The sequence below is a fragment of the Argiope bruennichi genome, chromosome 10 (genome assembly GCF_947563725.1).
Source record: "Argiope bruennichi chromosome 10, qqArgBrue1.1, whole genome shotgun sequence".
Classification (NCBI taxonomy): Eukaryota; Metazoa; Arthropoda; class Arachnida; order Araneae; family Araneidae; genus Argiope; species Argiope bruennichi.
In genome coordinates this window covers 52,384,600-52,400,403 of record NC_079160.1, presented here as the reverse complement: position 1 = coordinate 52,400,403, position 15,804 = coordinate 52,384,600, and the positions used below count along the sequence as shown (strand labels likewise).

The 15,804-nt window shown below is 29.8% G+C and overlaps 1 protein-coding gene across 5 annotated transcripts in view; it reads right to left on the bottom strand.

Annotated features, from left to right (window-relative positions):
* LOC129988976 (WD repeat-containing protein 47-like) overlaps positions 1-15,804 on the bottom strand; it is a 102,531-nt gene that overhangs the window by 11,555 nt on the left and 75,172 nt on the right. For all 5 annotated transcript variants that reach the window (XM_056097273.1, XM_056097274.1, XM_056097275.1 and 2 more), the window contains exon 2: positions 6,869-7,062. In XM_056097273.1, the coding sequence (XP_055953248.1) occupies positions 6,869-7,062 (194 nt within the window). The remainder of the gene's footprint in view (positions 1-6,868; positions 7,063-15,804) is intronic.

Here is a 15,804-nt window from a genome sequence, read left to right as displayed (position 1 = left end):
TCCAAAAAGTGTTCCAAAACTATTGAGAAAAACGGTGCAATTAATTTTTAAATGAAGATCTAATTAATATTTTTAAAAAAACCTTTCTCTGAGAGTTTTATTATTTAAGAAGTAATTATTTCCAAAGTTGATTGATTTAGATATGACGGTTTGCTCTAAGAAGAATTTTGAACGATTTTTCTTTACCACTCAGCTTACTGAATGTGGATTACAGATAGTATGCCAACCTTAAACATTGCCAGGTTAAAACGTGATATCGAAAAATTATTTTTATTGTACTATTGAATATAAAATTTCTTAGCATGCATTTATTTTTATAGGCGTTTTGGATCTCAAAAATGTTGTGAAAAACAAACTTGCTATATTTGAATATGTTATCATGATCAAATCGCTTCTCATTTTAAGTTGACCCGAGTAAATAGATATAAAAAGGTTGAATCTTCGAGTATTTTATTATTTGCGGAAAAAAAGAGAAACGCAAAATATATCGCATCGCATTTCTATGGCAGGTGATACTATTGAGGTCAGCCGAATCGTGTTCTGCTTGCGGCAAAGTATTTGACATCTGTCAGCAAATTCAAGTTCCTAAAAATCTAAAAATAATAAAAGTAAGCGATCCCAGCTGAAACTAAAGGAAAGAAATGTCAAGGCAATTTATTGAGCAACCATCTGAAAGAAAATAAAAGGTTAAAAAAAGGAAAGTAAAAGTTATTTTTAATTCGAGGGTAGAAATGTTTTTATCGAGCATAGATTCGATAAGAGCATTACCGAACGCATAAATTGTTTTATTTTTGGAGCATTATGAAACCAGGAACAAAATTGTATTTTCGGTTTTCTGAGCAAGCATTACATAATCTGATTTCTCTTTACATCGAAAAATGAATCACATTCCTACATTACGAAATTTATTAAATTTCAAGAATTTTGACGGAAACATTACAGAACGAAATATTTTACAAATTTATTAGAGTTCTAAAAATATATATTTTTTGATAAAGATTGCTCAAACATTTAATAAAAAACATCAAAGTTTTTTACTCAAATTAAGTCAGTCTGACTTTGGGATACTAAACACATGAATTTTAATTATTAAGTATTAACTGAATGGCTATAATGGTAGAATTCTGATCAATTATGATGAAGACGAAAACAGAACATTTTGGTCCCTCTACACTTATCTAGTAGACTATTTTGAATTATGAATTAATTGTAGAATATTGATGAAATTTTGGTGGTTTGTGTGTACAAAGAATATACCGGATACTTCTACACTCACCGAATGCTTTTTCCCGGAATGCCACAAATGATATAATTAAGCCAAAGAGAAAATGCCGGGTATAACTGACAATGTACAACTCCCTCTACAACTGACGAATGTGTTAATTTGAATAATGAAATAATTAAAAAACAATAATCCAGAAAATCTGGTGAAGAAATGGTTAAGGCGAACGGGGTAAGACTCAGACCTTCTACAATTGCAGAACTAATTCATTGGAATTAAAAATTAACTGAGAATAATATTCCGGTAATTCTATGTAAGAAACAGTTATTGAGAAGTGGCGGCATTAAGATCTCTCTATATTCGCCATATCCCGTTCCCAACATATATATTTTTTGTATGTGTTTGGGGACCTCTAGCACTTTATATGTATAAGTTCATTAGGTGAATTCACTGGTTGGTAGGGAGCTGAATTCGCGTTCCTTGGGTTGCGAGTTCGAACCTCGTCGGCCGAAGATTCCCCGCGTGCGTGGTGGCTGACGCGCGTTAAATCTGTCGTGGTCACCAAGTCCTCCAAGGCGAGAGAAATACCACTGGGGTACTGGATCAGGAGTGATCGATCTGTGAATGAAATGTACGAATGAAGTCCGCAACAAACACTTCACGTCAACACGTCACTTCACAACACGTCAGTAAGCAACAAACACTTCAGTTTGAATTCCAACATTTTTCTCTAAAAATCGAAAGGTGACAAGCATGTCCTAATTCGATTACCCTTCCACGATTTTAATTCTTGACGTGTGTGTAGCTAAGTCGTTCTCTTGGCTCTGGACGGCGCTACTGTAAAAACAAGAGACGTACCCTTGGCTTAAACCACAATTGACTTCTTAAAGTCAGCGGGCTTGTCTAGACAAGAGCCATTAGAAACAACAACAGGGAAGACATGGTAAATGTTGGTAACAATTGATATTCCTCTGTCGGAAGTTTTAAAAAATAACTTGAAATTAGCGACCAAGATTTCGAACACGTTCGGAAATCGTCACTGTTCCATAGATGCATTAATTAATTTGAGTATAGATGCTTTTTGTATGTTATTAACAGCTCATTTCTGAAAAATGTATAAATATTTCAAGGACTTGAATGTATTATTATTTGTTACCATGTGCATAAAAAAAACCACCAGAAATAAAGCAAAAAGAATTCATACCGATTTTAGAGATGTAAACTTAAAATATTCTGATATTTATTGAAAACCAAAGGAGTAGGCGTAGGCTTGAGAATTTAAAAGACGGCTTAACATCTAAAATAGAACAAAGGGTCGGAAGCTCTACTTTCCACCAAGAAACTGCCATCTGTAAATCTCAAGTACTCAGACAAGACAAGAAACTGAAGAATTAGAAGCAGCACATTTATATTAAAAGTTTATCTGTATTCAAAACCAGAGTTATCAGTAAAATGCAAATTTATTAAAAAAATCAGTAGCATCTACTTCTTTATTTTAATATTTTAGATAATTAGTCTCGTATAATGTTTTTCTAATCAATAATTTTCAAAATATAAAAATTAAGCTAACTAATCTTTGAATTAATAACAACTTAAAAACTAAATATTTAGGATAGAAGTAAGTGAAATTTATTAAAGTTTTCATTCATAATACGTTATGATATTAGATTTCAATTCAGTAACATTGCTTCAGACAAAGAATTTCATTCTTTTAAAACTTGTACAATTTTTTTGATGTAGTTACACAAGAAGAATAAAATCTGTCTACAAATTCTAGAATAAGTCATTTTCAATCAACAAATAAATCGAAAGTTAAGTGAATAGGTCATTTTAAGTTGAAGTTATTCAGTTGCTAAGTCAGTTGAAGTCATTTTAATGAATTTGTATACCCTTTGAATTCTTATTCACAGATAATTATTATAGAAAAACTTTTAAAAAAAAGCCTCTGAAATATTTAGAAAGTGCAGCTGGTTAGTTCGATTTCTTTTTGCGGATATTTAATTTTTGCTTTAGCTGAACGAATTTTAAAACAACACTTCAGTTTGAATTGCAACATTTTTCTCTAAAAATCGAAAGGTGACAAGCATGACCTAATTCGATTACCATTCCACGATTTTAATTCTTTCTAATATAGTACAGAGAAAGCACAAAGTCTCACAAGGATTATATGACGTTAGCTTATAATAGACGTGAACGTTTAATTCTTTCTAATACAATACAGAGTGAACACAAAATCTTACTAGGATTACATAACGTTAGCTTATAATAATGTTGAAAACAGTAAGATAAAAATTAATTTAACACTGCATAGTCCTGTTCTCAACATTTTTTATGGTCATATAGATAGCAAGTAAATTCACAAACGTCAGCAGTGGTTCTCAAAAATTTTAACGAAACATTTATGAGAGAAAGGAAAAAAAAATGCATTTTGAGGTTCTATGAAACCAAATCGATCATTTCTTTTCAAAGGAAGTTTAGATTTTGCTATGGATGCAATTTTTTTTTCATTTCCGACCCTCTTAATAAATCCTTCTTATTTTAGAGTAACCTCACAAATCATCTCTCTAAAAAAAGAAGCTCTTATTAATACCGTTGAGAACTTACGTTAGCTCATGAGTCAAATGATATAAATTAACTGAAGAGCATTAATAGGATTTATTTATAATTTTATATTCTATTTCATTCTTATAATTGTATTTACAACAATTTTCACAGTAAAAACTATGAAATATTCTTCGTGATAATCAATTATTCATAGCTGCGTTTGATCATACAGTAAATAAAAATATCGTAACAAAAAAGGAGATGATTTACGACTTTCTTTTTAAATAACATTCTTAACGAGAAAAAATCATGGAAATATAAATAATACTACCTAGTAAAGCTGCAGCTTTTGCAAATATTTGGATAATAAATGAATAATTATGCAATATGATTGATGATAAAGCAATAACCAATTATTAATCAATCGCTAGGTATTAATTTAACTTCTCTTTTTCGTGTTCTATGAAAAAGTTCTTTGGGTTTGCAATATTTTCATTTGAACTAGGAGAAACAAAATTCTAGAATCTTTTTATTATCTTATTCCTTTCTGTTTTAGGTTTCTGCCATTAGTAAGATTATTTTTGCATGCCTCTGACAGATCACCAGCGTGCTTGTAAAAATACCCTAACCAGAGATTGAGAACATCTGCTGTTAATACACAATATCAATTTGGCTCCCCCAGCACACTTTCCTTTTCTGAGCATGTCGCAATAGAGAGCTTTTATCGAGATATAAAATCTCAAAAACTGGTACTTTTCATAATTTTTTCGGCATTTTTCAAGCATATCTAACTAAGCTGAATGCTTCTTTTTTTATTGCTCTTTTAATTTGAGGTTTAAAATTATTTTGTCGAAGCATCTACGAATATTAAATTACGTATGAGAGATTGAGTTAAAATTAACCTAAATCCACATTCTCGGCGAAAAAGATGATCACTAAAGGCGGCTAATAATTTGAAAAAGTAAACATAGATTTTTTTTATAGTAATTCTTTTGCACAGAAAATTTTTGTGATCGGGGAAGGACTTATCGCACTTTCTGTATGTAAAGTAGACTGTAACATATATTATAAGTACAACATAAGATGTACTTCTGTGCTAAAGAATTGCAAAAACTAACCACCGATTATAAAAAAATGGAACAGTTAAAAAGTGCATATTTTCTTAAAAGTTAAAGGTGCATGTAGAATTCCTTTAGCGAACAACTAAAAAAACAACTATTTACTGTTTTACTTCACGGATTACACGTAATCAGATGGTAGCTACTAAACACAGCTTCGTGCATTTTATTTAGTTCTTACTTTGTATAATGTTTTCAATGTTGTGAAGGAATTCCTCTAATTGCTTTGTTTGCATTTGTTAAGTATCATTAGAAATTAACTTCATTTCCTTGTTTGTATTTATAATCGTTTTTTTTTTTTTGTCACAATTCGCTTCACAGAAAATGCCAATTACACAAAAGTTTTCTGGAGCACTTGAATTGTTTATAGATATATTCCTTCTCTTTTTAAAGGCTAAATTTGTTCCACCTCCTACTAAGATTGATTAAATAGACTAAAACGTATTTGAGTTTTTTTTTTTTTTTTGTAATTAGTCATTTTATTGTAGTTTTACACATGCGACGCAATCTAGGTGTATTTTAGAAGTCCAAAAACAAAAATCAGTTTCTCTGAACATGCAATTTGATAGCTCGAAAACAGCCTTTAAGTTAATGAAAACAACTTCTATTATTATTTTATACTTTTGTTTTTTACTTTGGCATTACAGAAAACATATTATAGCAGTTCTAATATTTTAGAATTACCTACCTCCCCAGAGAAAACTCAAAACATTCTATTTACGTGTAAGTAACTACAAAATTTCATAAAATTTTTCATCCGGGAACTAGGCTAGATAAAATTAACACGTGGGTGTTCCTTACCAAATCGTTACATTTTTATCCAATTTCGGACCATATCCTTCACTTAAAATGAATATTTTTAAAACTTTTTCTCCTTTTTTCTGAGTAAACTGTTTTTAATTTTTTATTATATATGAAAAAAAATACAGCCTTGTTTACAAAATTTCAAATGGTGCACATCGAACGGAAATATTATGCATATCTTTAATTATTTGATTTACTAGTGCTACCACTCACGTCAAAGGAGTAAGCATATATTTCAAAATTTTGATGTGCACAGTACTATTCCATGCAAGGAAAAACGCCTTTACCCGTATGCAAGTATATGATTAGAATTTATAAAGAAACGTTAGAAAATTTTGAGAATCAAAGAAAAATAACGAGGCAAATCAGTTTGGTATCATTAAATTGATTAGCCGCTTTTGGCAACCAGCATAACCTTTTAGGCTATTAAACGATTATATGAAATGCATTTTTAAAAATCTCAATTTTATTTTATACGACTTAAAATATGACTTAAACTGAATCATTCTGCAACAAATTAATTAGTGCACAAATTAAAAGTGTTTTATACTATGAAATATGAACGCAAGTGAAAATTCTATTTAGGAATTAATGATAAAATAAATATTTTGGGTATTTGGTGTTTCATTACAATAAAAGCATCATCAAATTTTAAAATAAACCTGAAGAATTTTTTTAATGTTAAATTAAGTGCAGCTGTAAAAACGCTGAATAAAGCAGTCTGCTCAAACTTTCGTACATCAGTATGTTTACATTTCATTGATGCCATTCCGTAATAAGTAATAAGAACGATTTCTGTGTCACGTACGTTAGCGTTATATCTATATAGATATTCCGACCAGAATTGCTGAATTGATTGCCGAAAAGGAAAAAAGAAAAAAAAAACTTTAAAATGAGAAATGAAGAAACAAAATTTAGGAAACTTTTAGACTAATTTTAAAGATCCAAACGGAACTGCTTTGTTAGATAACCCAATGGTGTTACAATATTTTATCATATTTCATAAGCAGCATCTTTTACTTGTAAGTAGTTAAAAAAGTCGATGGCAAATATGCCGGATTTAATTTAAACTCTTGCCTTTAACGAACCAAAAAAATAATACAGATAACAAATTCATTATCTTTATTCTCGTATCTCAAATCTCCGAAGCGTCCAGTCTGATGTCAAGAGAGATGCCTACCTGATCTCCTTGCAGTTCGGGTAGGCGCATATCCTGAGCGCCTTCGTGTTTGATCCGACTGCATAGAATTTACCGGATGGATGGTACTCTACGGACCGGATAGCCTGTTCGTCTTCCAGCTGAGTCACGGCCACGAAGTTGTGCTTCGGCTCCGAGCCCTCCCCGCTGCCTGGGCCCTGCGAGGCATTGCTCAACTAAAAAGAAGAAAAAAAGATTTCATGGTCACTTCCAGATAAATAGGAAAAAAAAAAATGTGCGAGTTTTTATGCATTGGATGTATAGAATGTAATGATGCCAATCCTGAGAAGGTAAATAAAAAATGTTACTCGATAGCTCACCGTTATAATTTTTTAATATTTCATTAGTGACGCTTGCAGCATTTCATCCATTGCTACACTATTACATAAATCTCATTCCGCAATGATGTCATAGTTGAAATTTTATCTTTTGTAATTGATTTTGAATGATTTAATAATTAGTCATTAAAAATAGTACGCTTTCTGACGTGATCTAGTAACTTTTAACATAGAAACTCTAACTAAGAAGCAATTAGGAATTTTGAATATCTTTTAATTAAAAAAAAACGTTTTTAAATATTTGTTTAACAACGACTGACCAATAAAAACTCTAAAATTAAATATATAAGTAGTTTAGTTATATTAACATCCCGTTTTAAAGCAATATTAGGGCCATTTTGGGACGGACCTCGTAATTTTGAACCGTGGTCACCTGAACTGGCACTTCCTCTCCAAATTTTCACATAAGCGAGAGGACGTTTGGCCCCGACGTATTTAGCATGCACCAAACCCGCTTGCACGACGGTCCTTCAGTGGAATCGGGTCTCGAATCTGAAATCCTTCGGTTCCGAAGCCGAGAACTTACCACCAGGCCACCGCGGCCAAATATATACGTAGAGATGCTGTGTATTTATTTGTAAAGATTTTAATAATACAATATTTTTGATCAACTTTTTAACTATCAATAATCAAATTTTTAATATATGTTCAAATTTCAGACTTGGAAAAAGTGTTTTTGCAATAAAGACATAAAAATAAAAAACATCATTTTTAACGTCTCTGAAAGGGAAGGGAATCATATATTCTGGATGGTACCATCTTCTCATCACAAACTGCGGGAAGGGACGAATGAGCTTTGTGACTGCGCATGCGCAGCTATGAAAATATAGAAATCAATATTTTAAGGAAGTTTTCTTTCTATAATATGATGCATTCCCTTTTTCAAATAAACAAGAATCTGAGTGAAATGTTATTAAATTTCTGATAAATTTCAATATAGCGAGCAAAATGAAATAAATTAGTGATTATATTTATACATTGCTAAATCTTTAGAATTTTGCAATTTCAGTCGAATCATGTCGGTGTTCATTCAAAATAAACATTCTCTTAAAAGTGTTAAATTACAATACAGTATTCATCCTTCATAGTAGATTTCATACACGTGTAGCTCTACAACAAGCAACACAATTTCTTATATTTATCTCGCTTAAAGTGGGTTTACATAATCAAGTTTTGTTTCTGTCAGTTAGATCAAGCATCCGCAGATAGAGGAATTAAATTGTGTAGCTGACGTGCCGCGATAAGTTTTTGCCATTCTCCGATCGTTTTGAACATACAAGATTTTGATGCAGTTTACAGGCAGTGATACTATTGACTCAATGTAATTCCATCTATAGATGATAACAATGTTTCATTCTTTACACTAAAATGCTGAAAAATGAACGCAGGGAAGAAAAAGAAATTCCAAGATCGAAACGTAGTGACTTGATAAAATTTACAGCTTGACTCGTCAATCTTTATTTTATTTTTTAAATTTACTTTTAAATATTATAAAGCAGTAATCTTTTCCAAACAAAAATACATTAAATATAATTGAAATACCAGTGATCATAGGCGCAGTTATTACTAAAATAATAAAAAGAATTATTGTAAAATGTAATTCAAAATATTTTTTAAAAAAATTAGAAAAAGACACTATAGGAGAACAAAATTAATAATACCAAAAAGTAATTAAAAAATTAGAGTGCATAAAAATGGCCTTTGTGTAAAATATGCTGGGAATTAACGAGAAAAAACATTAAAACTGCTATCAATTTTTTCATTAAAAATCCTTTCCATGATTTGAAACGTCTTTTCTTAGCGAGCAGCTGTTACCCATAAAATAATTATATGCCAAAGTTTGCAATTCTAGATTCTATAGAGCATAAAGTAGCGAATGAATTTTCAAAATATATCCCAAAAAGCATTATCACATTAAACTGATTGTTAGAATTTATTAAAGAGACGATAAATTCATACAATTCCATAAATACATTTTTTAATAACAACATTTATTATTTTCTCAAATTAGGTAATGAATTTCATTCGAATAAATTAGAAGAATTATTGCAATACTTTTTGTTTAGAAAGTTTAATTATTTGATTAGAAGAACCAACCTCGATAAAGAAAAATACAAATCCAATCATTATTTCCAAACATATGATTTAATGATATCCAAATGCTATATTTTAAAAAGAATGATCTCAATTTTAGTGATGATTAATTCAACAGATGTTGATATACGAATTTGAAATTAATGACTTGACAACATTTTAAGAGTATTTTTTTCATCAAACCTTTTTGATTATTTCCATCTGATAATATTTTTCCATTCATTTTTTAATTACTTTATTTTCTATTTTGCTGAACAATCGAACACTGATTTATTAAAAGGAACTAAAATAATCCTTGATAAATTATTTACTTTTATGGCTGCAAATAACTCTAACCAGAAAAAAAAAGAATCGAATTTCTTTCAAAAAAAAAGAAAGACACGCAGTATGCAGTTGGCAAAATCTTATTTTCCTAAACTCAAAACAATACAGAAGGCTTGGTGTGAAATGACACATTACAAGTGTGTTCTTTTTTTAATGGACATCCTTCCAATATCTCTTTTGTCAATTACGTTCGACCTAGATATCTGAGTAATACGCACACTCCAGTGATACTAATCGGTCAGTCCTCTACTTATTTAACTCCATTCCTACAGTTCTAATATGCGTTTGAACTGCGGGAATGAAGTAAGGTGATTAATTTTATCGCGTTTCTTAAAGTCGGCACTTTTAGAAAAAGTTATTTATTACTTTCGGTTCACGGTAGATAAGCTAGCTTTTTTTTAAAAAAAAGAATCGTTAAATACTTGTGATTTGAAGAAGAATTAATCATCATTACATTTATTATTTGGGGTTGGAGGCAAGGCCTTAGAAAAATAAATAATCTATTTTCTATGCATACACAGAGTAAACAAAAATCAATAATTGCGAATGCAAGTTCTTTATTTCATGTTTATGCGTTATAACGTTAGTAAAGAAAGTCATCTTATTTAAAGTTTTTATAATTTATTACTGCTTTCTGTATATTTAAAATAATTGGCAATAAAAAAAATCCGTCTTCTAGCCTCAGCTATAGGGCCGATTTCGCACATTTTTACTTCAGACAAAGCCTCATGGTTCTTAGGAACATAATCAATGATCGCATATTTCACTCTACCTTTCATTTTTAATATAAATTCCAAAGGCACGACTTCATTATATATTCTCAATGGAAAAAGAAAACCGTAAACAAAAACACCCCGCCCCATCCTTAATCAAGAAACCGATTTCGCTAATTATATTTAATATGAAACAACCCCTAAATGCGTCATCAATGGTCATTTGTTTCCCTCCGCCTTCATTTTCGAAAGAAATCTCAAATTCCTTGCATCTTCTTTATAGGGAAATGAAATCCATGACAGTCTTCCAGTTCCATACAGATTTCACTATTTTACATACAACTTCTATTGTATATCAAACCTCATGATCCTTAGACATGTCATCAATGGTTTCCATCGTTTCCATTTTTTAGCGACATTGCAAATCAAATCTTTGAGAGATTCCTCCAATCTCATTATTAGACCAATACTGCAACTTTACAAGCATAGCAAGGAATTTGAATGCTTCACTTTAGTGTACAATTATAGTTAATACTTATAATATTTTGTAATATTTTTAAAATTTATGAAGCAAAATAATTGTCCAAATTATATTGAAATAATTAAATAAATATTATAAATATGATGGACGAAGATATATAAGGCTAAGGCGATTGGAATAAATTAATTTTACAAGGTAATGAATTAAAATTTCTTAATTTTGAAAACTACAGAAGAAATTCCATTAAGTATTTTTTGGAACTTAATATACGCTATTGCGTACATCTAATTTATTCTATCTTATTCGTGTCTGCTATTCAAGTCCAGATATCTACAGTGCATACCAACAAATATAATTCACAGGAAAGAAACAATACTTAATGAAATTTAAAAATCGTGAAGTCGTCATTGAAGATAAATTCAAATGATCAGACGAACTTTAGAATTAACGCTATTGTAAGTCGATTAAAAAAATTTTTTTGTTGTTGATTATTTTTAAATTTTTATTTATTATTTCTTAAAAGAAGCATAAATATGCAATTAAGATTAAGCTTAAGATATCATTTCATTTTCTTGCCATTGAGATATTATCAGCATTTTTTTTTTTTTTTTGGTAACACACTTGTATCTCATTTAATAATTTTTTTAATTGAATATTATTAAAAGTTAAATGATTTTTTTCAACAATTTAAAACTATAAGCTTGTAAAAATAATCTGAACACCTATTTTATATAAATATACGTGTATTTTTAAAAACTTTAACCAAGGAACAATATATCCTCAACAATGCATCCACATAAAGTAACTATTTTCATTGAATAAAATCTATTACGCTTCTAAGCTTTTAAAGATTAAGTTTCAGTCTTGGTAAATTTGCTTTAATTGCTCATATTATAGAATTGAAACTTATTAAAACAAAATAATAAACGTTTAAAGCGTTAAAAATACTGTTAAAATTATTTATTTTAAAAAACAATACTAATGAAGAAGAAAGTATTTCATATTTTTTTTATCACTCTCTCTTTCCCAAAACTTTTAACAGAATATGATAGCAGAAAGCTATTCTTTTTTTTTCATCCATAGCAGATTTAATACATCAATTCAAACATCATATTTTGTATTTTATTTTAAGCACTTTATGATTTAAAAATAACAAAGCTCATATTTAGAAGCACGAAGAAAATATTTCAAACAGGTTTATTCAAACTTTAAAAAGAATCTTTCAACGTCGATTGTAAATTTAAATTCATAAAACAAGATGGAAATAGTAAATTTTGAGCGTTTTTTTTCTTCTTTTTTTTACAGACGTTTTTTCATACATTGAGTGAATGAAACAAGACAATAACGATTTTTAAAAGAGAAAGAAAATTACGCGAAGTCTTCAACAATGGAAAGCAAAATTTAGCCGGATGTAGCCCACATTTTAAAATCCAGAGATAATAGCACTCTCATTCGAATATAACAAAAGCCGAGGAAGATATGAAACTCTACCGAAAGAATATAGATGTACATCCGTTGAAAACCCATCCTTAATGTAATATAATCCAGACAAATAACATACTGACCTTTGCTAGACTCACTTAATGAGTTGCTTTCGATAGAAAATAAACAACAGAGATAAAATGCAAATAAAACCAACGGGAATGGTTTCCACAAAACTTTCTCGCATAGTCATGATAGAGAACGCCTTACATGGCATTTGCTTACAACAGTTACGAAAACATTAATTTTTGGCGAGATTTAGCCATTTTGGCGTGATTTACTAAATCTATCGAGTCACACTTGGCGAGTTATTTGGCGATTAATCCCTGGCATGCACTAATAGTATTCAAAAATCTAAATTGTGTCTTAGACAAGTTTGTCCCAATCGATTGAAACAAAAATTTGAATCAAACCTGCAGTTTTGGTCACAAAATCCCATATCAAATTTGTTATATTTAAGTCAATGCGTTTTTGAATTATTGTGTTTCTATGTTTTTAAAAGTACAGACCTACAGAAAATCAAACATTTTCTGGATTTGGTTCAAAATTTTGCAAGTGTCTACAATGTAGATGTTAAATATATGTACTGAATTTTATCTTTCTAACTCTCTTCGTTTTGTAATTATCGTGTTAAATTAGATTTGTACAGCCGGATAAACAGACTTTCACTGAGAGGGTCTTGAGAGAAATCTACAAATTTGATGTAACTTCATACCAAATTTCAACTCTCTAGCTGAAAGCGTTTTTGAGTTATCTTTGCTACAGATGGTCATTTTCCAAAAATGTGTTTCTCTACTTCAGGGAGCTCTTAAATATGAAAATTCGTCAAGCTGTCGAGTTTCATGGAGAATCTGTTAATAATCTTTTATAATCTGTTAATACCCATAATTTAGAAGATATGAATGTATTTAATGCCAACCACGACAGACAGATTGGTCGACTTCAAACACCTTTTCAGTGTATGAGCGAATTACCCATATAGTTAATGTTAAATGCTGTTGATATTCTGAAAAACAAATGAATTTTGATCATATATATTTTATATTTCATGGGATGAAATTATATTTATGACTAAAGTTATTTAATTACATTGAGATATTTCTATGTTTTTTAGACATATGAAATTTTTATTTGTAGATCTGTCATCCATTTCTATCCAATACGAAATGAGACAGATAAGTTAAATTGGGTATAGTAATCGATGATAGTTCAGTAACATTGAAAAACTATTCCGTGTTCTGTTAAAAAAAAGACAGCTGGTCATCCATTTTTTTTTTTTTTTTGTCAAATGTAAACTGAAGCCATGTGAAAACCCAATAAAAGGTTTAAAAAAAGTAGTTATTTAAAACTTATAGGTAATTCTTTAGTGGTAACAGGAATGGATAAATTTTTCATGTATTAATTTTTTATTTATGCAAACGTAATGAAATTCACTCAAACAATCAAAGGAACCATTTGGTGCACTTGGGAAGATATGATAGAAATAATGTCTTTATTTGTATCACATGACAAAAGGTAAATATTGTTTTTGTAATAGCGTTTATGGATATTTCATTATGTATCAGTTAAAGCTGAAACTGAATGAAACTAAATCCTATTGAATTTTTTATGATATACTGAATATGGTGACATTTTTATAACAATATGTAATTATTATTAAATCGCATTCCAAGTAATTTTTAAGTAATAATTATAGTAAATTCAACAAAAAGTGAAGTGCACTATGAAGTAAAGTAGCTTTGCTGAAGATTTAATAATATTTCCTTTCACAATTAAACAGATTTCAATTTTAGCTTAATTTCACAAAAAAAGAGTGCCATCATGTCAGACATTAGAAAGGTATGATCTTGATTTAATTTTACGGCGTTGCAGTCGCAAAACAAGAACATTTGTATTCTAAAGAATCGAATTTTGCGTTCTTTTACGCTTTACCTCCAACAAATACGTAGATTCAAATATTAAATTGGTGCAAATATTAAATTAATTGGTATTAAATATGACATAAATTATATAACCATGAATAGCCTATTGCAAGATCTCACTTTTTCTGAAAATGGTTGTCTAATACAATAATATATTACCCACCGCAATGACACACGGAATAGTGATGCATAAATATTCAATTTCTTCTAAAAAATAATTCCCGTTTTACAAAATGAAAACAAAAATTAATTATAAGGATGTATCTCTGTTTAGAATGTCAAATACCAATCATAAAAATAATGCCGTTCTTTCCATCAGGAACTAATAATTTTTTTTTAGGATTTTCTGAAAAAAACGACGAAAGACTAAAAAAAGACAGAGAGGGAGAGAGATAGAGAAAATAATGAAAAGGTGAAAAAAAGAGCAGAGAGACACGATACCGATTTAACAACATCATGTTACAATGTGCGTGTAAACAGTAGCATTCAACGCCACCGCAACAAAACGTTTGCTAAACAAAATTTAGACATAACTTACTTACAATATAAAATTAATTTACTGAAATGTAATAAAATCAGCTCCCGTGATTATTATTCTTGAGTACGATACTATCTTATATTACAAATAAATTGCTGCTAAACTACCGTAAGCGTTTAAAATAAATTTACATAAGAAGGGAATAGAATTAGTTGTATGGTGAATAATTCTAAAAAGTAAAAGCTTACGGTAAAAGTTTTTGAGATTCAAAATCATTTCCATTTTTGGAACATACTGAAAATACAGTTTAATTTGATTTTAAAAAATCCACTTATCTTTCCGTTTTAAAACAGTATTTCCTATCAAACAGCGGATGTGAAACATGAAAAATTTAACAGACAAAAAAATTTTACGCTTCATGATGACAAACATTTATACAATCTTTAGAATCTTTTTTTTTTCCCACACATGTTATTTTTTCGAATATCCGTCAAATCTCGCACAACGATGAAAATTTCCTCACGAACTGCAATAAGATTCTACTGAATCATCAAAGGATTAGCCAGCACTTTCGAAAAATTCTCAACAAAGGGCTACAGCAGCAAGACGCGACGCCGATTCAATAACATTTTGTTTCGCAATGCGCTTTTAGTACAATTACTAGAATTCAAAGGGTTCCTTTATTTGGGTTTAATGACGTCCGCTTATCCTTCAACTTTAAGACTTTGTCCGTTCACTTACATCGAATGTCGTCTCGCGCCATTGACCTCACTTAAAGAGAAAGGTAATCGCCTAAAAATTATAGGTAATTCTCAAGACAAAGACAGCGCTCAGGATAACGATCGAAAAATTTTCTGCCTTAAGTTGAAAGGACAATTTGTATTTGAATATATCCGCAGAACATTTTTTGGAAGCTTTTAATCAATAATTTATGTGAATGAAATAAATTGGATATACGTATTATGCAATAAAGAGCCAATTCTTAAACAAAATTTTGAAATATAATGTTTTTCAAAACAATTTCTATATAGTTTTTCTAGTCTTTTTTTTTTCACAGAAAAGCAGGGGAGCAAATTCCAAAATTAG